General features: G+C 47.7%; 1 protein-coding gene across 1 annotated transcript; it reads right to left on the bottom strand.

Moving 5' to 3' along the window:
* Positions 1–2,070: 2,070 nt before the first annotated feature.
* LOC126539929 (uncharacterized) lies at positions 2,071–25,709 on the bottom strand. The gene is made up of 5 exons (XM_050186756.3): positions 25,555–25,709; positions 6,773–6,822; positions 6,258–6,295; positions 4,693–4,897; positions 2,071–3,591 (listed from the first exon to the last, which is right to left on the bottom strand). Exons 2-5 carry the CDS (start codon positions 6,792–6,794, stop codon positions 3,413–3,415), a joined length of 444 nt encoding a protein of 147 aa, XP_050042713.1. The 5' UTR covers positions 6,795–6,822; positions 25,555–25,709; the 3' UTR covers positions 2,071–3,412.
* Positions 25,710–27,551: the final 1,842 nt, after the last annotated feature.

Raw genomic sequence — 27,551 nt, 5'->3', positions numbered from 1 at the left:
ACACACTTACTATTGTCAAAAGCATTGCATCAAAGAATCTTCGCGTCCACTTGGTGCCACAGTTCGTAGTATCCATGATAATTTTTTTTTGCGTTTCTCTCTATCAGAATGCGCCGCGACACAAACTCGCAACCTCGCGCTCATCGGCCGAACGCCATAGCCGCTGTTTGCCGTCTACGAACTGCCAAGTATACGATGTGAACCTTCGTGAAATAACTGAAGTGCGTGTTGGCAGAAACAGGCTACAAAATGTTCATATTTTTAGGCGCTTTGAATACATAGTAGCTAATTTCCAAAGCGCTGATGCAGCGTAAATTTAAAACGGTCATTCGATCAGTGAAATATCTTTTTAATTGTTTCTGCAAGGAAGAGATCCTCTTCATAAGAAATAAAACATTCCAAGTACCTTCCTACATTAAGGAATCCTAATTTGAATGCGTTAACTTCAAGTGGTAGGGCGTTCAACGCTGCCGGTGCCACGCCTCTGGCTCGGCGCATAGTGTCGAAGTGGTAAGAATGGCGCAGGAAAGGCGGGGCGAATTCAGTGTCGGAAACCACGCTGCCGCAATAACACGCCGACTCTGATTTGCTGTAATTGAGGTTGTGATTCAAGATCAGAGGGGCACCAATATTTTTTTCCGCACTGTGGCCGGGTGCTTTCGAGGGGCGAAACGGGATGGACGGTAGGGGTGGTCGACCATTCCTCCTAAACTTTGGTATGACTGCTCCCACTGGCTTCCTGATAAGCCGTTCATGTAGTTATATCAGGTATGGCCCTGAGAAGCTTTACTGACACCGGCGTTATGAAATGAAATGAAATGAAATCAAATTTCATTTTTCAGTAGAGACACTGAATGGTCATCTTGGGCTAAGCGCTACAAAAGTAGCTTGATTGTTACGCGATTTTGTGTCCTTTTGGCTGTTCTTGTATTTCGCGCTGGTATGTATACACATGCTTCTTTTTGAAAATTTTAATTTTTTAATTTGATTCCTTTCAACTAACTCGCGGGTGAACGTGCCTCCACGGATTTACGCATAACATCGTAAATAATAAAGTTAGTACAGGGAACATGTGCAGAGATTGTATATAAGGGTGTGGTTGCACATTCTCTGACATTCTTCACAGACTTCCAGTGAGCTCCCTTCACATACCCGAGGTTATGGCACGCAAGCCTTTGTAATAGCTGGACTATATCGCATGTAATTCCTTCGTCGTACAAGACATCTTTTTGAATATTTCACCTACATCCAAACCTATTATTCGCATACTGTCCAGTAATACGACGAATGCTACTGCAAACATGCTATGCCTGCACGGACTTGTGCTTTTTGCAATGCGTCTCCATAGCGACCACAACACGTGCGTGCCCTTCATGCAAGCCACGCCAACACCATCGCGCGAAAAGCGCTGTCGAGCTCCCCCAGCACAGTTTTAAAAATGAAGCTTTTCTTGGCGAACCACGGTGGCTTTCATGTCCGTGGCTGCGGCCTGGCCTCGCTGTTCTCTTGCCGAATACGCCAAGCAATCCCAGCAGAGTACGCACCACGCTCGCAGCTGGGTGCCTTGCACCACCACCAGATGGCGCTCGCATCCGTGGCAGCGGCGGCCATGCGGAGGAAAGAAATAAGAGGACCCCGAAAGCTCGTCTTCGCGGTTATCAGGGAGTAAACCCTCCTTGCGGATAGAATGGATTCGAATGTCGCTATGTACGTGCGCGCATGCTGTCTCCGAAACCATGATGCGTTCAAGGCGTCTGTCGTACTCGCTAGTAGTCAGCAACTCCGCTTAACTCAGTATAATTTGTGTGTGCCGGCGCTTGTGCATGGGTGTGTGTGTGTGCCTGTACTTGTGTTTCGACTCTTTATGCACTCACACAAAGCTTCACTGTATATAGATTCCAACTCATTGAAGCTGGTGCGAACATCCCGGTAAAAAGCGCGCCTGTACCAAGTTCCCTTGTCGATCAGTCTTCTACAGTGTCTACTGAAAGAGCCAGGGAGAGCCATGAATTTCCCGCACACAGCCATTGTGCTGATCCACTTTGAGAAATAAAGGAATCCACGAGGCAGTTATGCACCATCATGCTTTATTCATGATTGACACTTGATTGAGTGACAATTTACGTTTTCATATTGCGCAGTCAACGAGATCGAGCATGTACACTTCCTTCTGATGTCTAGTACAACAAGCGAACGGAATGGCAGCATTTCAACACTCCTGCACGACTGCGACGTCTAACAATGCCAAAATTGTGCAAACGATGATATGTATTGCTTTATAGCTAAACATAATGTGCAAAAAATGATTGTAATATTGTGATGGAATCACAAGCGTTTGGCAGCTTTAGTTAGCGAACGTTTTTTTTGCTATTGCTATTGAACACTTTTAACAAATAATAAAGCAAACAATAGCAACAACAGAAGACAACAACATGGCAATAAACAGCACAAGAAACAAGCAACAGATTCACAAAGTTCTCCTTTTGCAAGATCTGCTGACGACCTGCTTGGTCCGCTGACTTCAGCCTGTTTGCTATTGTCATTGGCCAACCTCATGAGCCGCTATGTTGCGTAATAAGCGCTCCGTGAATTTGGGTCCCATCCCTCATGTTCGCACTGATACGTACAAACCTTGCATAACTACTGGAGAAAGCAGCAGTTAAGGCACATGACGCAGATTGGCCAGTATAGCTGACGGTTGCGTTCTTGGGCTTCTAGTTAGTCACAAAGTACGTCTTTGAATGCAGGCCTTCTTTCTCTGCGAAACTTGGTGACATGTCCCGACTAAGAGGAGATACAGGCAACATTTAATTGCTTACTTCAAAAGTGTTGTTAGATGTCCCGAAAACCAACACAGCACCCATCATGGAAGCTGTAGGCCGATATCTGACGGCAATAGAAGCAAAGATGACATTAGCATCGCGAACTCCATTTCCACAGCGAGTTTCAATAAAACGTAACTGATAGACATTTCTTATAACAATGGTGTCGTACGTATCGCCGAATACTGGCATGTATAGTTTAATCCGTTCAAGATCGTTTTATTTCTTATGTCCTTTCCTCTTGTTTGCGACTACCGGTATGACGGCAAAAATGCCTTCGCTTTACTCGAACGGCAGAGCAGGACCACGTCTTTGATATACAATGACGCAATCTGTTATTAAGGGCTATGTCCTGCAATTGACCTAATGCCGAACTAATGGTCGCCGTGCGTGCAGCCGCAGTTCCGAACAAGATGTTGCACAACTGGACCCAGCAGACGCCATCGTCACCACAACACAGTTTGTTCCAAGGGGACAGGAGCCACCGTGGCAATGCGTACTGGGATGTGCGGCGGTGAGAAATTGGCATCAACGGGAGACCTGGCGCTTCCGGTTCGCGCTAGTCCAGCAGCTGGCCGTCCAGGATGTGCCTAGGCCTTGCTCTTCCTGGCGCCAGCGATGAGTGCGGATGCCTTCTCGACGTCCGCGTCCGTCAGGAATGGAGCGTCCGGAATGCCAATGTTGTCGTTCACGTAGAAGAAGTCGGGCGCGTTCGGGCACGGCACAGCGTCCTCCGGGAAGGCGCACGTCAGGCTCAGCTGGTTGAACACTGCGCCACAAAGTTTGGTTCGTGTTCAGTTAGGAGGCGTTTCTCGACAATTCGCTTACACAGGACGTATGTTGCTTCTAGTCCAGAGAATAGAATGGAAGCCTTTCAATCACATGACACGAGCATGTGGACTCCAAAAGAAAGTTTTTGCAATTCGCCACAGTGGGAGTAAGAGAAAGGGAAGTGTTTATCAGCCGGCGGCAAGGGGATTGGAAAGAGCGTTATGGTACCAACTAGTATAATGTGGTCTGTAAATATTTTTGTGACTAACCGCTGACAATTAGCTTGTATATATTATGGCGGGTTGCCAGCTATCGCAGGGAGCACTGCTTGTGATGCACTAGAAAACAAAAATGAGGATACCTATAGCGGCTAGTTTTCAAGGCAAGCAGTATTGGGCTCGGTCGGTTCTACTTTCATTAAAAAAGTTGTTTTGCAACATCTCATGAAGCGAGAAGAAAATAGCACGAAGAACGAGCGATGTTGTAAGGTAAAGCTGGCTCTTATTTGCCCGACGGTGATGCATCTGCGGGCGTTCATCTTTAGGCCGAGCAACAGACATTGTTGACTTTTACTCCTCCGTATGGGGTGTACCTTTCTTAGAAAGCGTGCTCAGTGGAAGAGATGGTTACAAGTACAATCAACCACAAAAGTTTACGGAACGCAGGTTCCACGACAAACGATTAATTTTGCTGTGAATGGTTGACATTTTTAATATAATAATTCACTCCGTATGTCGAAAAAGCTTTATCGCTACAAACACTGAATTCGTCGGTACGCACACAGGATTCGCGGGCTTTCAAATTTTTCGCAGACCCCGTGGTCCGTAAACTCTTGTGACCGACTGTACATAAGTCTCCGCGATACACATCAGTAGGTATAGCGGAAGATGGGGATCATGAAAGCATAAGTTATAGTCCAGAGCCCTCGAGGAATAAAGGCCCACAACGTCCAGGTGGCATCGCCCAACACGTGCGAGGTCAGGACACAGCCAGAGAAGACGCGGGACACTCGATGTATGCAGATAGGTCTGATCAAGTGAACACTGAAGGTCTCATGGGCAAGCATACAAGACTTTATGGGGTTCGTGACTGTACTCACTGGTCTGGTTTCCGCAGAAGAAGCTGAACTGCTGGACCTCTGTGTGCCCGTCCGCGTGCGTGACAACATTGCAGACGTGGAAGATGAGGCATTCGTTGTCGACGTCGGCGAAGTAGCCGTTCTTGGCCGGACACTCGAAGGTCGTCTTGATGTTGCCCACCACCAGCTCGGCGCCGTCCGGAAGTTCGTAGGCCGCCCGCTTGCTCTGCAGCACAGGGCACCAGGCGAACAGGCTTGTTTACTTGCCTTGTTTACCCGCTTGTTTACCCGTGAAAGACAATGAACACTGGACGGGGCACGAGGCCCAAAACCCACAAAAGCGAGGAACAAAAAATATAAACCACGGAACTTTAGAACTATATGATTATAAGGAAGTGCAAGAAAGGCGTTTCTGGCAAAAAGGGGATGTCCTTGCGTAGCCCGCGTCTTTGCTCGGGAGATGACATATCACTGTTTTGGTTTAGAGAGCTTCCGGGGTTGAAGTAATGATAACTGAGCTTGCTGTGCACTGGTTCGTGTTTTCGTCATCGCGTCCACCAGTGTTTCAATTGGAGCGCACCTACAACATGCAGAATTAGATGCCAAGGCGAGTGGAGAATTCGAGTGACGGATGGATGTCGTGCAGGTAGAGTTAAAATGAGTATATGGTGCTGTTAACGTAGGAGTTAAGGTATGTAAAATAACTGGTAGAGATTACGAAACATAATGCTCAAATAATCATTGCAAAGTTCCTGCATGTATTAGCTCGCGTAATTGTGCAGGGATCTCTCCAATGCGTGGAAGTGGTATTCAGAACTTACGAAGAAGCTCAAATGTGATATCGAAGCACGTCAGTTAGTTGGAAGAGATCCGAGGAATATAGTTAGAAACACTGTATCTTGCAGGGATAGTTGTGTATATCGGCCGGCTCGGCAGGAGTTACTTAACGCATAAATTACAGGCCTGGGCCCATATTCACAAAAAGCTCACACCCTAGCATTGTTCGCAAGTGTGAATTCCAGCAAGCCGTAGTTCATGACACATCATTAGCGAAGGCGACAGACCAATAACAAGGAAGCGCTTACGAACGATGAACATCGTGAATCTGACCCCTGCTTCCTTTCCGTCTTTCTGTCTTACGTTATGCTGGCCGAAGCAGTCGAAATAGACTTAGTGAGAGCATACTGTTCCTTCGCGACTAAAAATTGAAAGACCACAATATCTTCCTGTAACCTCTGCAAAGCGTCAGTAAAGTTGCCTGCCTTATACTTGGTCGGCATGTAAGTGTTACTGTGCAATATAAGTGAAACCGGCTAACCGCAAATGTTTCCAACGTTATCAGCAAGACTTACTGTTTATGTTTCAGCATTAAAGGCGCGACTTATTCGATAAGAGCGAGATACAAAGGAAAAGCAAAGAGCTAGGTTAATCAGAAAAAGTGAAAATGTATGGTTTCTGTGACTTCAAGTAGTCACCGTTATACTAATCCGGTAATCCAGCTGGCTCTCAACAGTGCCAGTAAACAAGCCAGACAAGCTCTTTCCTTTTTATTGATTAAGCAAAAAAATTCTACAAGTCATGCTTACCCTAGGCCTGGCGGTGACGGCCGCGGCAACAATGAGAGCTGAAAAAGGAGGAGGAGGGAAACGTCCGCTTTCAAGAGAATCAAGTATTCGACTTCATTTCGTTGACACTTGAAAGGTAATTCTCGCATTGGAAGGCACACAGGGTGATCTCCCACGCAAAAATGGCAATGTTTGTAGATAAGCGTAGCTCTCATATCACCTACATGGACAAAATGGGAGCAAGTGACACCTAAAGTTACGCAAGGCGCAGTGTCTTCGATCGATATATCCATCAGGCCGGGTGCACTGTAATCACTGTCGAAGACCGCAGTTGCTGACGAAGCCACCTGGAACTTACTCTACTTTCTGGTATGCCTGTGACGTGAACATTATTCCACTATTTTAGGCTGCTTCTTCCCATCGAGTTAATTTAAAGATTGTCCGCAGTTTTACTCCACAACATATTGCACGTCTTGATTATAGGTATTCGCATGCGACTTTTACGTGGTTAGTTGATTTAGTCAGGTTATACTTACCGACTGCAATGGCGAACTTCATGGCTCCTTTTTTGTGTTGAATGGTAGATCTAAAAAGGAGAGGAGAGAAGGCGAAAGCAAAATTTCACATCCACGAATAAAACCAGCAGTATATGTTCAGGTATTCATTACTTTCACACACAAAAAACAGTAGTTGCAGGTTGATCTGAGTTAAACCAAAACGAACAGAAAGAAAGATGAGAATCGCAACGATATTCATGAACTTACATTTATGCAGTTGCGGTATTTACATTTTCGTAGAAGAGCCTGTGGATTTTACAAGTATCTATACTGAAGTATTGGAACCGAGGGGCCCTGAAGTCACAAGCATATGAGCCCAACGGACATTCATACAAAGGAAAGCAATTGTTTGTTTCATTGAAATATAGAAATGATAAATAAAGGTAATTTTTGTTTATTTTACATCTCAATTAAATACGCAAGTAATTTCCCCTATGTTTGTCTTTGTATCATTGTGGGTTCGCCTGATGGGGTTGTGACGTGTAAGGCACAAGGCACAAGCACACGCGCTCTACCATAAACAAAAAGAAACGTACTTATGGAAGACGTTTGTATATATATATATATACACACACTAGATAGAGGTACTGAACGAATGAATACTTTATTCGTCCCAGTCAATTAAGGACTATACCCAAATGACTATTATGTAAGAAGGCACGAATTCTACAAGTCCGCCTAGATTGATGTTTACCAGAGGAAGGTGAGAACAAAGTACAAGTCATTCGTGCACTTCGAAGATATTATTTTCAGTGTAACCAGTGCAATTAGTTCTTTCCACTGCGTGTATCGGTGCAAAATCACCAATGCCAGGAAACCGACTTCAAGAAGAAATAATGCATCTCCTCAGTTAACATGTAGACAGGATGTGAGTTTATCAGAAAGAATGCATACATGGCTTTGACGTGTCGCAAGTTTTCAAATCGAACAGTGCAGCGATCTAAGGTAATTTGTGTGCTTGAAGCGTTCTTGTTTATAATGAAAGTTGAATGAGTTTGTGATGATCGTCGAATAAACAGGAATATTGGTGACCCCTGTAATGCTAAGGGAACCAAGATTAAGTCTGACTGCACAAACACCACGGATCAACCTTGCCTGTACCATAGGTGCCTCCACTCTTTTCGTATTCATTGTTGTTTTTGTTGTTGCATTGATTTTTTTAGTCGCTCGTGAGATAGATGGCATGAGCTTTAAGCATGCGAAAAAATAAATACAATGAATAAACTGTGCATTTACGTTATGATTCTCGTTTCGCTAAAGAAACAGAATGCCCAGAATCAACATATTCATTGCCGTATATGTGAACGGACTAGAAGATTGACTTTGTGTGCGCAGCCAATAGAATGAACACGCTATATGACGACCCAACGAACATGCAAAACGCCTTATTGAGACTTCTGGTCTATGAACATGATATCTCGTCAGAACATTTCAATCTATATTAAACGCAATATGTTCAGAGAAATCTGAAAGAGCTGGAAAGGAAATATAATTTTTCTGGCAACTTCGTCCCGGAGCCTGATTTTACAGACGAGCATATTCACCGGGAATGATGAAGCTTCTCCTTGAGCACTCATGGGGCCGCGTAACGTAAAACTGTGTGATTCTAATTTCATTCCAATCTCCCGACATCAGATTTACGTAGCCGCTGACGCCAGCATCGGGCGGTGACTCGCAGCCTTGTTTGGACATGCCAGTGAAACGCTCTCCTCGTTCAGAGGAGAGCGTTTAGAGGATAGCATTGTCTCTTTCACACGTTTTTTCTTATCTGATTGGATGACAAGAGACGAGGAGGGCGCGATAGTGGAGAGGGTTTCACTGGGGCAGGGCTTGCGCCATGAAAGTAGATAACCAGAGGAACGAGGCCATGCCGGCATCTGCGATTGGTCAGCGTCCACTCATTTATCTTTTGGTCGCTGGTCAGAAAATCACGGCGGCGTGCAACGGGAGGTTAAAGAATGTCGTTGCGTATCCTCAGCGAAGACTAGTTGGGAGAGTGATGCTTGCGCGACGAAAGGGCTCGACAGCGTTCTAATTTCACGCGAAGGTTGCTGTTGCACGAAGACAAATCCACTCTGCCCGAAACTCCGACTAGCCAGTGGCAGAGTGTACGGCGGGAAGCTATCTTTGATTCCTTTAGGAACAGGGCAGTCTCCGGCTATTCCGAAAAAAAATTTCAGTTTTGTTCGGCCTATTAATGTATCTTTAGTGCACGCACTTCTCTTTGACGCAGTGAGTTATCGCGATTTTGTGACGTCGTGTTACAGATAGGCGAAGTGGCCGCAGCCCGAAACATTTTGACCCGTAGCGGAGGGCTGATGGCGAAAAAGGCGTACGATCGATTTCTTTTCTTGTTGTTGGGCCGAGTCATGCATTATCAGTGTGCGCACGTCATATCAGACGGGAAGCTTTCGCGATTTTCGCAACGTTGCATGACAGGCAGGCGAAGTGCGGGTGGCCCAACAATTCTTGACCAATCGCTGAGGAACAGTGGCAGAAATGGATTAGAAACAGAATGAAATAGCTTTACGGTATAGTGACAATGGTGTGCCAGTAATGCAAAGGGCCAATTACCCTACAAACCGTATTTGAGGGCCGATATAGCTTGATATAAAGAAAAGTTCAAAGCGACTTAATGTACATTGTACAGTCAACCGCAATAGCTTACCGACCACGATAGCCTCTAATAGTGGTAAATAAAATCGAATATCACAATGTTGCTCACACACACTAGTAGAAGCTGTAAATGCGAATACTAGGTTGCGTTTTGAGGATGCGCATATGGTCAGATTTTTCACAGATCTCGTGTTCCATAAAATTTTGTGCTTGACTGTACATCATATGCAGTGGTTATTTGCCCGAACGCACTTTATGGTTTAGCGAGCGGTACGTCGTATGTATTAGCGTCTTCAGATGAATATTATCTTTTTTCTTTCCATTACTGGACTTTTCTACGGTTTATTCTTTATAGTTCAAGTCATTTCCATGGCTGAACTTTGCACTCACTGTCAAATCTATTACAACCCTAAGGGTGGAATGCCGTACGAAACATTAATTTCAGCGTTTCTGTTCTTTTTCTTTGATCGGGCTTAACTTTGGTAAAAACAGTCATACTGAATTCTTACAGTGTTTAAGGGCGAACGAGGGGCGTATTTGGCAGGTTACGCCTTGTTGAAGTGTAAGGGTGGGTAGCGGTATTTTATTTTGGGAATTCTGTAAGGCGATATTGTTACTATAACATTATTTTTGCAAATATTTGCCTTGCGATAAAGCTTAGTTAACAGTCATATGTTCTTCTCTAACACACGAAAGCATACACAAGAGGTTTTGCATATGTCTGGAAATGACCGCGCACTTACGCAGGTCACTCTGCAGCCCATCCTTTTCTTCTGGTTCCCTCGATTTTGTGGCTATAAATGCTGGTTTGTATTGTGACAAGCGGCCTGTGAATCGTTGTAAAAGGCAGTGAGAAGGAACCATGCTATACTTGTCATTTGTCTTCGGTCATGTCTGCGCTTTTCTACGGTTTGTTACTCGCGCACTCACACATTATAAAATTTAGTATCGATACTAATGGTGAGTTCACACCAAAATGGTATAGATATGGTCGCATTGTATTCTTGATTTCCTTTGTTTAGAGGATGAGTCACAGGGGATGTGGGGTTCTTCACAGTGGATAGATTATGTTTTATCACCTTGTAAATTATAGTTTATTCCTGCCGGAAGGGTGTAATTGTATTCTCACGCTCAAAGAAATCTTGAGTTGTTAAGGGTCCAATTTTGGGAATTCTACCTTGGAAATGTATGTATCTCCATAGGTAATACCCAATTCTAAGGGTGTAGGTGTGTGAGTTGTAGACGCACAAATATACCCTTAGGTGTAAAATGATCTAAAGTGCTGCCATTGAGATGTGCCTTTCTTTAATGCATTACTGATTAAAATGCTTGCATAATTTTTCAGCAAGAATATTTCGACGGCGAGGCTGCGTTATCTGCCTAATATTTTTCTTTAATATCTTCTAGCTTTAGAGCGCGGCGCCCGTTCCTGCGCTGAGCATCGCTCGGCGTAATCGAGCGAACACGGAGCGGGGGATGAAAGACGGCGATAGCGAAGAGAGCGCGAGGAGGAAAATGGAGGAGAAGGGTGCAGCGGTTACATGAGTAGGAAAGCGGAGGAGGAGAGCATGGTGAAAAGGGGAGGAGGAAAGCAGAGTGCCGAACGAGACGTTCTCAACGGCGGCGACGAAGGGGGCTATTCGGTAAGTGTCCACTTAGTGGACATGTCCATTTCGTCTGCTGATGAACTGCTGATAGTTCTTCAAAGAGTCCTGCTACGCTAGCCTCACTCGACAGAGTTCCTCAATTAAAAGCTGCCAGGGTCAGTTTCCATTGGCGGCCTATCCGGACCCAGAGATCCTTAGCACCCTCTGCTGCGTTACTGGTCTGACCGCCGCCTTGGTAAGGTGCTCCCCAGCTCCTGGGGACTGAGGGTCATGGGTTAATTGTAGGAATCATTCGGGAGGTAGTGGCCGAATACTGCGCGAGGGAGTCCAATTCCTGTTCTGGTGGGAGAGTGTCTCTGTTCAAGCTTAGTGGGCCTTCCTAATTTTGTTGTACCTGGATTAGTATAGTGTCACTCGCTCTCGGCATATTTTGCCGGTGTCAGGCGTCACTCCAGGCCTGCAGATGTTTAGCACTGGAGAAGCAGCGTTAAAGAAAGGAAATGCCAACCTACATAAACTCAGTAAAATAAACCCAACCAGATTTTTGGACGTCTGTCTCCATGGTGTTCTAACAAACCTACACTACAACATACCACATGGGTGTGCCTGGAAAGGCCTTCACATATTACTAGCCCATGCATCAATGCACACCCACTCGTGTTTAATAGTCAGTGGGAGGCATGACTTGCGTACAAGGAAATGGAGAGCCAAGTGGCTCTCCTGGAACAAGCCCAGCCAGACGCTCGTGCCAGTGGAGCCCTGGACTAAGGGCCCAACCACGGTTGCCTAATTTTCTTTTTGAGAAATAAAGTTTGTTTCCTTCCTTCATTCTTTCCTTCCTTCCTTCCCTCCCTCCTATCTTTTTCCTTCGTTCATGTTCGTAAGCGTACAACAGCGCGACAGAGCCAGATTTCCCTCTGGCTAATATAGCGTGAAACTCTATGGAGCAGGACATGTTGAGAAATAAACAAAAAGATTATCGCGCGCTGTGCAGTTTCGCATGCGAGTTCTCGACAGAGCGGCTAACTTAGCCCTTTAGCTCCTCCTTGAACGCGCAGGCTACGTGGTCGTCTCTTGTAAGTTTACTGTTTCCATGACAAGCGCTGTGCGCAAGTACAGATGCTGCCAGGTGTGCAAAACCAGATCTAGACATTTGCGCCGTCGCGCGTTCCTCGGGGTCGTTAGACGCGCTGGTTAGACGGATTCCGCTCGCAGTCACATTGCGCGCCAACCTCGGAAGCGTCTTCTTGTGTCCGCCGACAGCCACTCGCTCCCCTTGTTTCGCACGATTCCGCGGCTGCGCGAGCGGCCGGAAGTGATCGCGGAAGCCCTGCGTCGTCGTCGCGCGCATCCGTGGCGTTTCGTGGGCGCCCCGACGTCGCGACCGGAGGGCGTGTCCTTCTCGTCCAGGATGGCCGAGCGGGTCCCTTCTTCCGCGTGCGCGCACTCTCGCCTGTCACTTTCGCGAGGCGAGCTCACCGTACCTCAAACCGCCCGCCCGCTCCGCTCCACAATGGCCGCGGCCGAGCGCAGCGCCCTCTCCCCACAACACGGGAGGCGGCTTTCGATTCCACGCGATCAGCGCCTTCCGGCGTGCCGCTCATCGGCAACTCATTACCTGTCCCGCATTCTTTTTCTTTTTGTATATTTTCGAGCATTGCGTCATTCATTGAGGCTTTTTAGACGATTATGTCGTGAGCCTCGAATGACTGTTCCGCATTCGGCTCTGACGTTTTGACGTGGTGCACCTCAATGTTGCTATGCCTAGATTCAATCTATGGACGTCGCATCCTTTTGTTCCTGGTTTTGATTTGTTATTCTATAGTTTTTCATTTGCTCCATCGGTGTCGGCTCTGTGATACGCTTCCACGGGCGTCCAATAGCTAATTGCTTAGCGGTCGAATTTCGTCTCGAGCTGCGGTACAGCCGAGCTACCTCGAAGCAGTGCCGCGCTCCTTGAGGTGGCGCGTTCGACCCCGACCCCGTCTTCGGGACTGCAGCCACGAAAGAACTTGTGGCGAAACATCTCACCGCGCAAGGGAAGACAACGGAAACGTGGCACAGTGACGGAAGGTGACGAAAACGGCTCCGTCGGTCGGAGCGCGACCCTTGCGAGCGAAACCGCGCTCCGAGCGCGCAGCTGTGCGCACAACAGGCGAGGTCCGAAATGAAGCGCGCTGGTTGTCAGTACGAAAAAAAAAAAAAAGAAAGCTCGGCTGTTCTGACTCCAGCGCACGAAAAGGCAGCCTAAAACATAAGAGGCTCTAAAGCAACGCACTTGTTATTCCCGAAACGGTCGATTATTTCACGCACATTGCTCAGGCCCCGACTGCTATATGCCCCGACTTTCAATTTGTCAAGCGTGGTTGTGAGTCTTAAGTTGTGAGGACCCAGACATTAGGTGAATTATTGCATAAGGCATTACGCGTACCTCGGGATAAAACATAAGGCTGAATTATTTTGTGACGAATTCCGTCTACCTAAGGACTAAACACCAATAAACCAAGGAATGTAAGAATACAAGCGCAGCTAAGTATAGAGCAGCTAATCTACAAACGAAAGGACATAAAACGACGTATATTTTCGGCGATCCTTAACTCCCGATTTTCTCTCCTGTCAGTTGTCTTGGTGGGAGTAATAAAGCTGCAGGTGGCGCCCTCAGCACGATAGTGATTGATTAGCAAACAATCACATACTTACACATCAATGTTTAGTGCAGCGAGATCCTGTTCGTTAACGATGTTTCACTGGCTTAAATGCAAAGGAGATACCATTATGTCCGTAAGCTCCCTAAGATAAGTATAACGCAGCTGTATAGATTTGACGAGGCTCAGTTAATCAAAAGTCGTCCGAACCACATTCAGCATACTGTGACATAAAAAGAAACATAAATAATAAAATAAAAGCTGTTGGCGCATTGTTTTACTGAAAATAACAAAAAAAATTACCGACGATTACGTTACTTCCTAATGCGAAATTTGAGCGCAGCAAATAAGCTGTTTCACCTTTTCGATAGATTGAGGCAAAGAAATCGAGCAACACATGTATGCGCTATCACAGAATTTATCACAGATGGTAAACTGTCGCCGGAAAGCATTTGTTGCACCCTGACTGTTTGCGAGCCTTTGTTTGCGTTTGGCCTCGGCCTCGGCCGCGCGAACGGTAGAGTCTTCTCTGCGACGGCGATGAGCTTCTGCTTCAGCCTCGCTTACTGCTGGTTGCTCTCGACGGCGGCGATGAGCCTCCGCTTCGGCGGCGCGAACTGCAGGGTCTTCTCGGCGGCGGCGATGAGCTTCTGCTTCAGCCTCGCTTACTGCTGGTTGCTCTCGACGGCGGCGATGAGCCTCCGCTTCGGCGGCGCGAACGGCAGGGTCTTCTCGGCGGCGGCGCTTAGCCTCTGCTTCGGCGACGCGTACTCCTGGATCATCTCGACGGCGGCGACGGTAAGCTTCTGCTTCGGCGGCACGCACCTCTGGATTCTGACGGCGACGGCGCTGGGCCTCTGCTCTGGCAGCTCGTTTAGCAGCAGCAGCAGCAGCAGCAGCAGACGGAGGACTTCCATCGGTCGTCTCGCTCATGGCTCAGAAAGAACTGGCAGATAATTTCGCAGTGGCGAACGGCAGCGGCAATTTCGGCTCGGGCGGTGCACATATACAGATCCGCCGCCACCGATCTGGCTCTCTGATTGCCACCGCACAGGGCGAACGGCAGCGGCAATTTCGGCTCGGGTGGTGCACATATACAGATCCGCCGCCACCGATCTGGCTCTCTGATTGCCACCGCACAGGGGTTGCATTGGAGGAGGAGCGAAGAAAGGAATTAAGTTCGAGCCGGCGCTTTGACAACCGGAGACTCGCAGGAAGAGGGGGGAGGGGGGCGGCGTGTACACCCAGCGGCAAACGATGGGGGCAGAAGCGCGCGCAGCAAGCGGACAACACGATAAAGGGAGGAGGGAAGAGATAGCAGCGACTGACTGATGCCGCTGACGCCGATAGTGAGTCAACCCCAGCTGCGGAGTTGGTTTCAGGGACAACGCCGCCGATGCCGACACAAACAATATGATACCCTCGCTTCCGCAGCGCTAAGAACCAGGTCTAGCCGTGGGAAGGTGGTCACGTATTCGTCGACGCGCCGGGGCCTACGTGAAATAACCGGCGCGTCGGCAACGGAAGAGCACCCTATCCGCCACACAAGAACAGGGGGGGGGGACCCTTTCCTCCTCTTTCTGCATGGCGGCGACGGTGTTCTATGCAGTCACGTTATCTTGACTCTCTAGCGGCGTCAGCGGCATCCAGCGGTATCAGTCGGTCGCTGCTAGCGCTGGGGGGATGAAAGGGGGGCGGAGCTGGTTACGAGGCCGACGACAACGCCGACGACGACGCGAAACCCAGGAACGGACGCCAAAGAGCTGCGCTCTAAAAGAAAACCAAGGTTCAGCCGCACGAGCGATATTAAGGAACCAGTTAGATTTCGACGTCTGCAAGCTACGGAGCTGTGCCGAGAACGTGCAGTTTGGGACCACCATCAGAGTGTCGTCTAGACGACGTTACTCGATCTGACGCCATCGGTTACCGAGCCACCGCGCGCGAGAATGGGAGAACTCTTCCTGCTGGCAGCGAGTCCTCGCCCACATCGTAGCGCCCATCAGCCGCACCTAAAATGGCGCGGGCAATCGGTGCGCGTACAGCGTTCGCCTACCGCGGATCGTTAAGGGAGCGCCGGACCTTGCGACGACCTTGCCAGCGACGACGAAGGCAGCGCGCGGCCGAATAACCATTACCTTGCCCTTTGCGTGGTGCCGTTCGTTTACGAGGTTTTCCCGGAATCTCGAAACGTCCGTCCACGCGTGCGTGTTTCAGACGCTCCCTGCGCGCAACTCGGCAAAGTTCGCCCGACCTTCCAGCCGCAGCGTTCCCTCGCGCGCGCACTTTCGCCGCAAGACGCGTCGTAACTCCTTGCCCGCAAGATTCCCCCGCGCACGCTTCCGATGGTTGCACGTTCCTCGAGAACGTTCCTCGCCGGCGAATGCAAATGAGGAGGCCTTGACCCTCGGGGTGACCCTGCCCACGCGACGCCGTACGCGTTCGTTCGGCGCGATTAATCGCGCAAAGCGGAGCAGCCGCGAGGGGCGGAACACGAACGCGGTTTTGTGGAGGCGCTGCGCGGAAGCTCGACGCGGACGTTGGCTGCGCAGTCGCCCGAACGAGTCGCTCGGGCCCCACCGTCGGGGAAGAAAAAAAGAATCGCGCATATTACGCACGTCGATTTGCAACGCACCGACATGTTGCACATAGATCTTCAATGGCAGTATTCATTGACAACCATCTATCTGTATCTGCGGCGCCACATTGGTTATTTATTCATCGGCATAATCTACCCGCAACAAAATAAAAACAGACGGTTGCTTCAGTACGAGACAAAGAGGGTGAATGGGAAAGCCTCCTCGCTAGAGAGATATTAATTAAATGACTTTCTTTCTTTCTTTTCTTTCTTTATTGTTTCCTCAGACACAGTCTAAGAGGGGGCCGAGGCTAAAGGCGACAGAGCGCCTGACAAGGGCCCCGGCCCCCTTGCACAATATACACAGACAAAATACATCAACAAAGTTCAGCCAGACAGACATCATTCCTCTCAAACATTCTCACTCAAATGCCGTTGTTACTTCTTATTACTTCTTTTCTCTAACTAAAGGTCGTGCGTCTGAGTGGCCCAATTAACTATATCTTAATAAACTTTACCTATTTGTTTTTTGCATGATGAGCGGCATCGGAGCCAGATGTGGAAGAAGACGACGACGAACGCGCGAGCAGTGGCACGAGCGCGTGTCTGCGCAAATCGAGCTCACGTGACCTTCTGTGCCGCACGCCGCGTTTTTCACACCATCGGGGGCGTGTTATAGTGAGAAACTCTATGATCGGGGGTATGAGCCACTTAAGGATTTCGCCTTAAGAGGAAGCTTTAGCTCGGGCCCAACTCCGACGCGGCCTATTCAAATGCATGTAAAACGCAAAAACGGACTGACGGACGGACGGAAAAAACTTTAATGGAAAAAGGACCTGCGAGGTTGCCAGCCCGGGCTCAGGCCACCCGGGCATTGTGTGCGGTGAGGCATAGCCTTTCCACCGCTGCCCGGGCCCGCTGGATAGCCCATAATTGGTCGTGTAGTTCTGAGCTAGTCAGAGCGCTTAGCCATCGCTCCTCGAGAAGGTCCGGTTCTATGTTGTCCTCTACGTATACTGAACTGATCTGTGTGCACTTCCACAAGATGTGTGCCATGTCTGCGTGTTCGTGTTTGCAGAGCTTGCAGCTTGCGTCTGGAAACGTTTTTGTGAGATAACCCCGGGACCGATTTTAACGAAATGTGTTGCATTTGAAAGAGAAAGCTAAATTATAGTGACTGCTGGAAGCGGTATTTCGATTTAGGGCTTCAAGTCTCTTAAAAATATTTTCAAATATATGACCATGTGAAAATAAAATAGAAGCACGAAGTTTACAAATTCATTGCTCTGCACAAAGAACCGTTCTGTAAACGACATCCATTAGATCATTGAAAGGGGATCGACTTGATATGTCATTTTACATCTTACGTGAATTTGTTACGTTAGTTATAAGGGTTCTGCAAAAGTTATATTTCCCTATTACAAAATTTTTTTATATTCCTGTGTAACACATCAATTTTGTCCGCTTTAGATGTACTATTAGATAAAATTCACACAATTGTATTATCATGTCTCGTTATTGAGTTACAAAGTTGTAAACTTGATAGTTTCGTTCTCTGAAAATTTTCGATTTTCGCCAATGTTTAATAAAAAATTAACGACCTAACTGGATTTTAGTGCTAAAGCTTCCTCTTAAATAACGAAATGAAACTAAAAAAGTGTGTGCCGCTTGCGCAAAGGCGTAGCTTAAAACACGAAAGGAAGACTCCTGGTTTTCCTTTAGCGTTCCCGCATGCTGTCTCGCAGCGACCACGAACAGGCGTCATTTTAATTCACATTTTATGGATAGGAAAAAAAGAAACCGCACGATACTTTCTCATGTTCAGGGACCCAGAGGAGTCCAAACTCACTTGCTGCGAATAAAGTTTTTCTGTCTGTCAGACAGGCAGGCTAGGACTTGTCGGCGTTTTTGAGTCAAGTCCACAGTTAGGTGAATTGCAACCAACGCTTTGCCAAACGTCATGTGGATGGCCGCGGGTATTCAATAAAATCAGGAAAAGGAAATATAGTCTATAGCAGAGCAATTGATGTATGAATCGGGATGTCTCAACCCGCATTAGCTACGTTCTGTTCTGTACGAATGCAGTTTAACAGGCCATTCCCAGACTCGCTATTTGGAATAATAGGGGCAGAATTGCTGCCTTGGTATTAAAGCTCGAAATTAGACGGTCAAGAAAGTTACCCGCAGATCCATTTCGCGAGTGCGTGTGCAAAATTATGAGCGACTAATAAGCGCTGAAGTAAGACAAAAGGAGAACAATGGAAACTCTGCTTAGAAATGTATTTAAATAAATGATGAATGTAGAAATATGCGATACTCATGAAATGTGACGGATCAGTGCGATCTTCCGCGAACGGACGATAAGCTAGGTTTCAGGAGCAGGTAGGCAGATTAAATCTCGAACGAGAATAGTTCTTCGTTAGGAGCCAAGTGTTTTGATTCCACGAAACGAGCGCTGTTGAAATGGGCACCACCGTTGCCAATGCGAGCGCCTTGGAGTTATTCGCGTCTTGCGGCGAGCGAGGCGGCGATTCGTGCGGGTACGCTGTATTGCGGTGGACGGCGCTGTGCACGAGAGCAATCGCGGACGGAGCGACCGCGTTTCGCGGCAATGCCTAAAAAAAGGGGGCGAAAGCGGTCCTTCTCGTCATCAGCGTGTGACCCCGGCAGTCGGTGCGCGATGCCCTGCCCGGTTGTCACACGCGGTCCGATGCGCGATATGAATATGCGCGCCCCGGAACGCGCCCCGCCTCGCAGGCGGAGGTCGTCGCCGCGCGACAGCGGTCGACCCCAAAGCGACCGCAATCGGGCGCGTCACGTGACCCCGCGTCACGTGACCCCGCGTCACGCCGTTCAGTCGGCATCGGGCGGGCCCTGCTCCGGCCATGGCGCGCGCTGTGCCTTGGAGCGAAAAAAGCAGCCGTGCGCGTGGCGCGTTGAAGCTTTCGCGGCAGAACACTTCCGATATAGGCGAGACACACAGCGGCTGTGTGGCCAGGTGTGGAAGGTATTCCGCTAAAAGTGCTTTCGAAGCATTTTTTTCTTTTTTTGTGCGCAGTTTTGGCGAAAACGTCGGACCGGAAAGCCGATTAAGAAGTAGTTGCGTGACAGGGCGAATCGGAAGATGGGGGCCTCGCGAAAACGGGCGCGGACGAAAAGCGAGAATGACGACAACACACACTATATAGACTATCACCGCATGATTTACTCTGAACAGATAGATTATCACCAGAAACTCACATTGCACGACGGCAAATGAAAGACGGGAGTTACATTCCTTAGAAAAACCGAAGCAATTTTCGTTCCTGCTGCTCGATAAGTAAACCGCCGGTTGGATTCCTGCCCGTGCGCGTTGTCGTATTTCCCTCTTTCGTTCGTGCGGGTTCGCGTTAACAAGAATCAACTCAGACCACTTTGTTGCACGTATAGGTACGGAGGACGCGAACCCTACAAAAAGATCTGACGCAGCTTAGAGCAGCAGCAGAATCGCTATTTTTCGCATTTTTCATTGTTTAACAAAGTGGAGACGTGACAAGTTGAGAAAGATGGTATCCGGCCAGCGCACGTGTTCCTCCTGACCTAAAGGATACTTCCATAGCAAGTTGCTGGATGCCCGCCATTCGGCCCAGAATAATTGAGCATTAACATTCCTATCGCATGCACAAGATAAACGTGAGGCCTTCTGCCGTCTCTAAATTTTGGTGTAACTGCCTCAGAAAGCCGATGAAGTACGCACCGCCACAACTACGCACCTCACTGATGTCGAGAAGAACCCTTACATGTTGCCTCATAGCTGAACGTTTTCCCGCTTTCGAAGGATGTCAATCCTTAATAAAACAGGGTATCGAAACGTACTCAGATCGAGTGCCGTTATAACGTACGTGAGGCTGAAAAAGGGGCAGTTTTCGGCCATGAGTTGCCAACGGGCCCCCATAAAGGTAAGAACTCCAAGTATGCTGTCTTATCCTCTCCGAAGGCATTATAAATGGCCGCCTGATAGGAGAACTGAATCGTCATTTGGTCAGGTACGGTTCTCCCTTTCAAGCGAAAGTGCAACCGAAAGGTGCGCCATGTAACGCCATTGCTTAGAATAACGCCTCCCGCCCCAAAAAATAATAATAATAATAAAGAAAAGCGTTTCTATGCCCTGGGAAATGGAGAATTGCAACGACTATATTCTTGGCGCCTCACAAAGTCTGGAAGGCGTAATACCTGCACTAAAGTCTTTTACTCCTAGCCACCATTTATGTGCTGTTTAAACGCCGCTCGATGCGCACCGACTTCTAGAGAAACATTTTTCTACTATTATTTCTACTATTACTACCATTATGCAAAAGCGGAATGCCAAGAATCAAATTTATGATGACTAATAATGAGCTTGAGATTCAATAAGAAATGACGCTGAACACTCAGAGAAAACATTGGGGACACTGCCTATGTGCACAGAGAACGTTCCACGTTCTTAGAGTACGTCCTCTTGCGATCGGCAAGACGTGCCTTCGCGCGTACTATGCCGCAGGTGTAATGTACGCGCCCTGGTGCATGCCGAAGTGTAACGAAGGACACGCGTACGCGGTCCTGCGTTGCTTAGTTGTCGGATTTAGTTGTCGATATTTAGCGCATATGCGCTTAGAGGGCTTAAACGGAAGTGTTGACTAAGGGGAGCATGCGGTACGGCTCAAGATACAATGACAATGGCGAAAGAAAAACGTCGGCAAAGAGAGAAATAATAACGCATGGAACGAAAATAGCACTACCAACCACGAAAAAAAAAAACAAATATTGAAAGAAAAATCAGAGCGACGAAGAAAGCAGAAAAATATATACAGAATGAGATTGCCGCATGCTGTATTGAAGAAGGACATGACAACAATTATTTTCCCGAAAAATACTGCAACCAGAGAGACTAAGCATAAGCTTCCATTATGAAGTCACTGCGCTGTTATTTCTTTTATCAGCCTTTTGAGCCACAGTAATCAAGGCCCTCAAAGTACGGTGGTGTGGCACGTGCAAAATTGTTGAGTGAAAAGAACCGAGACTAGACAAAACGAAAATCTGCTGCTGTAAACTGCAAAAAGTTTATATACGAACGCCCGTAACAAAGTGATAACTAATCAGCCTGTCGTATTTACGCAGTAGTTCTCTGCCGTGTACAGGGTAAGAAACGGACAGCGCACATGAACACACACGGAAAGCATGTAACGGCAAGGCAGCGCGCTTACACTAACTATACGTGTATTTTTGTGTTTTCCCTTGCTTCAAATTTGCGCAATAATTACATACCGCAACCACAAACTAATTGTAGGCCCTCAAGATGTTATTCTCGTGTCTTGAACATTCATTGAGATATTGTATGAGTTTAGTATTCTTTTAGCTCCGTGAGAAAAACAAACACCAGGAGGAATTGATCATTATTTGGCATTTTCCTCATTATAACATGTGAATACTTGATGTACACCTCATGGCATTTTATTTGACCTTGTGCCACGAAACTCTACAAATTATCATCTCTCGAAGTTTCAGTTGTCAGTCGACATCGTTGAAGAACTGATGACAGAATTGAAGCGAATCACGATACTTCATGATGCGCCACCACCTTCAGTGGGGTGGCGGTTTCCGAACACGTCTCAGCTGTTCAGAATATTTCTGTCTTCTTACAGATATCTGTGCTTTCCTGCTTCATACCATATTGTACCTGTTTCGAACGATGAAATGGTCGAACGTGTGGCGTTTTTAATTGCCCCATCTGTCTTTACGGTGGCTGTAGTGTAGTGCATACACCGGAATACACACAAACGAGACTCAAACATCAGTTAGTCGTAATAACACTGTAATATCACATCACAGCAGATGCCCACGTACTCCGCGACACCTTTACATAATTTGTCGACCGACAGTTAATTGAGGAAATCGCCTATAGAGTGACCACGTGATAATGTATTGATATATAGCGCCTTGCGCAATGAGTAGTTCCTGCGCAAATGATTCAAGGCAGATCATCGGTGTTTTCAAGTAAGTTTTGTTTAAAAGAGAGCATGTTTCAGTAATTACTGCAATAAAATTTGCGGACATACTGGATTGAATGGATGTCCAATAAAGTCGGCGCGTACCTTGCTGCAAGACAGAAGCGAAGAACGACGGCCTGAGTGTCATGGTTCTCGGGCACTTAAAGCAAACTAGTCTTGTCCTCAAATCAGTGGCCGCAGAGAGGCAAAAATTTAACCACGCCCTGCAATGCCGCCTCCACGCTCTCCGCGTTGGTTTTATACATACATGGGGTGATCCTAGAGGAAGGGCCCCCGTTTTGCTTTCAGTTTCCCGTCTTCCAGCACCTGGCTACATCTGTGTGCATCACCACCCTTCTTCTCTCTCTCTCTCAAAAAAAAAAAAAAGGAATACCCGTGCTCCAATTTGTCATCTTCTCTTCAGATTATTTTAGGCATTCATTACTCAGCACATGTTTCTAGTTGCATGACATTCATAAGACCCGGTGCTCGTGAGCTTTAAATTCGTAAGCATGATTGTGCTTGCCTAACGAGGAAAACCATACGTCTGTCAGTCGCTCCATCCGCCCGTCACGTAAGACGACCGCTCTCAAGATGGGGCCCGCCGCAGCGAGCGAATTCACCACCGTGCTTCCTTTCGCTTCAACGCGAACTGAGCGGTGAGAACACAGTGCACACTAAGCTATCGGCACTCTCCGCGCTCCGCACCCATCGCCCTCGTGATAGGAGCCCGCGCGTCTCGCTTGAACTCCAACTAAGCGGCGAGAACGCGCACGAAGCCATCAGCCCTCGGAGCGCTCTGTCTCCATAGCAGCAAATCAATTTCAATACGCGCCATGCGCCGCCACCGCCGGAGTGCGGTCGACCACGGTTAGTAGTGGTTCGACGCGGATGGGCGAGAGGCCAAAGAGCGATGACGGCTCATGATGATCAGAACGTCATTAGCGCACCTGGCGTCGCCCCCTGCGGTAGTTTGCCTGCCTCATTAATTTACCTTGCGCCACCGTCCGCAGCAACTCGCGTCTCTGCAGCGCTGTCGTTTATATTCCTCGGAAAAAGATTCATCACATTCAGAATAACACCGGGATGAGGTGTACATTTTGCCTGTATTATCTGGCGTATAAATTGGAAGTGCACTTTGCTCGTCTTCTGAATTGTCTTCGGAGTGTGCTATATATTTTCTGACGAATATTTTTAAAGCACAAACAAGAGACACGACACAAAAAGGAGGTCCTTTTTGTGACGACCTTCCTTTTGAGCCGTCTCTTGTTTGCGCCTTAAAAATATTTGTCAAATATGCACCAACTAGGCCCACAGAAAGTTCTTCTATATATTTCCCTCAATTCTATATGCATGGCGGAGTTTAAAGCAGGAAAATGTACAGAGGACGTTAGTTCCTTCCAAAAGTATTAGTAAAGCAGCGGGTACTGCATTAAGCTACTGCTGCATCAAGACGGTAAGTTGGGCCAGATGGTTGAGATTCATAGTAAGGTTCGCTACAGTGCAACACAATATACGGACAAAAGAAGGAATAAAACGCCGTGTCGTCATTTTATTCCTTTTCTTTTGTCCGTGTCTTGTGTTGCGCTGTAAGGAACCTTACTATAAGCGACTGTTGGCTGAGTAGTAGTGCCTATATTTGAAATTATTGACCCTTATTAGTTATTGATCATGTAGGCACGTATAAACAACACGCAGAGCGAAAGTAGGCTAGCAATTGATTCCGGGAAGGCTTACCCGGTTAAGGAGGAGAGACAAAAAACGGGAAACGGAAAATAAGCTTGGCAAGTTAGTCGCAGTAAAAATTTCTTCAATCTTTAATTTCTATGTGTCCCTACTTGGTGTAATAGCGGCTGGATCATTGCTTCTGCTTCTTAAAATATTTTTCTCCATCATCATCATGCACTTGAGACTGCACTTGGTCACTTGCTTCGCTTGCGGGGGCTGAAACCTTTGTTAGGCTCTATGTCTTTAGTCTCAGCCTACCCTCGCTTGAATGAACCAGAAATAAGACTCAGTTCTATTCAACCTAATAGCACTTTTCTTGTTGTATAATAAAGTCATTAGTGAGAACGGACGAGATAAATTAGAGATAAAAGATATAGAATGCGCTCTAAGCAGCCGGCACAGAGACGGAGCACGAATGATCCCTGTCGTCGTAGTTTTATTCGCGCTAAACCACTCATTCTGGCCATTCGTCGAGCAGTTTGACAGCAAGTCCTCAAGAGACATGAAGGGCATCAACAAGAGTCTCAGCAGTCGCCTTCATCGAGCGAAGCGGGAGCGAGCGTCGAGGAAAAACGTCCAACGAAAAGAAGCCGTTGAGCATCGCAAGAAAATCAGAAAGTGAGTTACCGCGCTAAAGTAAACATTGACGTAAGCCTAATACGAGAGTCGGATAAGCCATCTACTTAGACGAGAGTGAATGAGAAACCTGTCAGCAAACACGGGAAACAGCTAGGCGCGCAATGTAACTTCATACAAAAAGAGAAAAAGAACCAAACTAAAACTGACACGGAACAAAACAAAAATGTCAATGCTCTGATCTTATTCGAATGCGCCTTAATGCTGTAGTGCTATACTGGGCAGTACAGCACAGCGCACGCCCACATACTTTTGTTTGCTGTATAAGAGAAGTTAGTATATGAGAAAGTGACGCGTTTGTGCCGCATGCCATTGGCGCACGCCACAGTATGACGTGAGTGCTACTTGAGGTGATTACCACTTAAGTTCACGCTGTTGGTGTGCTTAAGAGTTCAAAGTGAAGGTAACATTTAAAATGGTAGTGAACGCGGCAATCATAAGAGCGAGGGCCATCTCTGAGCTGCGTTCGGTATAATCACAGAAAGTTGAGCAAGTTGGTGAACAATCATACTACAGGAAGGCAGGCGTGCAAATGCAGCCACAAGCAGAACGTATACATGGTGGACAACACATATCCACGTGCAGCTGTCTTTAACGTCCTACATGTGCCCGCGTTGGCGCGCCTGCTTTTCAGCGCCGTGACTGCACTGCATACGAGCGACTAAAGAGTTCAATACTGACGCAGTAGGCAGAACGCAGATGTTAAGAATTTCAGCAGCGAGACGTTGCAGCTTCTTCTTAATACAGAAAAACTCACTTTGTAGTTTAGTTCGGCGACTATTCACTAATATGATGACAATGTCCTCCGTACGTTTTTACCGTTGCTGAATAATTCCTTTACCATTTGCACGAACATAAAAAAAAATAGCTTCTAAACATTTTTTCCGGCGGTTGAAATATAAACACAGCTTATAAACAACCCTAAAGGTAGGTGGAATGTGTGTCTCACGAAATTCCGGTGATGCGTCTCCCTTGATCTCCCGCCTCACAGCGCTCGGCCGATCAGCAAGGCAGCGGCGTCTACTTTAGTCCGTACGGGGCTGTCGAGACGTCACTCTGGCTTCTAGGATGCTCGCCACTCGCAGTTGCTGTCAGTGCTGACCAGGTAGGCTCTTTATATACCGGCATCTCTCTCACTTGTTTCGGCGGGATCTCAGTGGGGGAGGAAGGGCTGCGTCACTTCCTCTCGTGCATCACACGTCGCTTTTTCCCAAATCATGTTGCGTCTAGTTCGCCGGCGTGCACACTTTTCTTCATGCTTCCCTCCTCCTCTGGCGTGCCGTCTCCGTTGTACGCGCTGCTAAAAGGAGACGAGCAGAGCACGTGCATGCCGGCAGCGCGTGAGCCTGCTTTCCTCCTTTCCCTTCGCGCTCTTCTTGGCGGGAGTGGCCTTCACACTTTCACTTCACCAGGCGGCAAGCATCACTTCCGCGACGTCACGAGCCCTCGGCGCGTCTGCGAGAAAAAGCAGACGACGAGGGCCCGTACCACGTGGTGGCTGTTTTCTATTCTTTTGTCTTCGACTCGCTCTGACGAGGTCGGCGAAGGTCTCGTGCCGCACTCCTTTCGTCTGCTATGCAGCGTCGCAGACGAGTCGCTTGACGGACAGCGGCACGTTGTTCATCGTTGACCTGTGGACGGGGCCCGGCGCCGGGACAGGACACGAGATTGGTGTCAAGAGGGCCACGGGTGCCCGCCGAATCTTGGCCCGTACGCGCGCGCGAACATCTCTGAAAAGGGACTGCGTGCGCGTTCGAAACAACGTTTCGGTTCTCTCCGCTCTTCCCCACTTTTGATTTCTGACCGCTGCTTCCGGTGTCGGATATAGTGATGTGCCATTTACTTTCATACGCTTAGATTCATAATTAATGTTCAGGTATTCTTTTTTCACTGGAACGAGTGCGAACAGAGAAGCTACAGATTTGGTTATCTCATTGATGACTTGATCCTCATTCCCTGCATCGTGGCAACTGGTGTACGCTATCACGCCGAATCGAATGAGTTGAGACGTTATTCTTGGGAGGTTGGGTAAAAAGATATTCCCACCAAGCTGCCAGTCATAGTGTTTCTGATTGCAGTTGACATCATACAAAATCCATTTCAAGGCCACTCGAGGAGAAAACAAACGAGAGAGGGTCTGAGCAAGTTCCAAACCGATACCCAGGAAGAATATAGTTTCATCCTTAAAACATGCTCGCTGAAATATATGTTGCTGCGTGTTTGATGTACTGCAGCTGAAGAACGAGAAGGAAATTTCCTACCGTGACCTTCACTTTGTTCCACATAGCGTGCATGCAAACATGCATTGCGGCCTCTGTGACGTCCGGCGCAGGTTATACACTACGGGTTCCTTGGCGAACGGTGGCACCGCGGAATCGAATTGCTGCCTCGTTGGCGGCAATGTCGCCAATGTCATGACTCTACTCCTCGCTTCCACTGACTAACTGTCGTTATTGCTGGTAAAACAGCTATAGTACTGGTGGCAGTAGCGATGATGTGGGTACCGAGTGGTGTGACCACCGAGTAACCGAAGCACGAGTCAATTCTTTGATCGATCACTAAGTAGAGCGAATCTGTCACCCAGGACTTGAAGAAAAAGGTGTGGGGGGGGGGGGATTACACGGTATTCTTTTTGGGTATAAATGTCTTTCAGACTCAAAGGTATTTCGTCAGATACGCGACTAAGCCTGTCTGCTTTCCCCTGCACTTAGCTTTCTTGCGATTATGTAAGGGCATTGTAATTTCTGCTCTTCGATTTTTGCGCGAGAAGGGGCGCCGTGTTTAACTGTTCTTGCATGAAATGGCTTGCTCACGCTTGTCCTAAGCCAGTACCATTACAAGAGAGTAGCCATTAAGTACTGACCAGCGGTTACGGTGCTGGCGTCCCTGATATCTGATCAGACTTTGATTGTCGAGCTTGAATGAAATTCTGCAGATAAATGTAAT

This window comes from Dermacentor andersoni, chromosome 2 (genome assembly GCF_023375885.2).
Source record: "Dermacentor andersoni chromosome 2, qqDerAnde1_hic_scaffold, whole genome shotgun sequence".
NCBI classification, from domain to species: domain Eukaryota; kingdom Metazoa; phylum Arthropoda; class Arachnida; order Ixodida; family Ixodidae; genus Dermacentor; species Dermacentor andersoni.
The sequence above is the reverse complement of the archived record's forward strand: the minus strand, read 5'-3'. Positions and strand labels throughout refer to the sequence as shown.

Coding starts and splice junctions, on each gene's coding strand:
- LOC126539929 (XM_050186756.3), bottom strand. CDS start 6,794: ATGAAGTTCGCCATTGCAGTCG. Junction 6,296..6,772: donor GAAGTTCGCCATTGCAGTCG/GTAAGTATAACC, acceptor CTCCTTTTTCAG/CTCTCATTGTTGCCGCGGCC. Junction 4,898..6,257: donor CCGTCACCGCCAGGCCTAGG/GTAAGCATGACT, acceptor CCTGTGCTGCAG/AGCAAGCGGGCGGCCTACGA.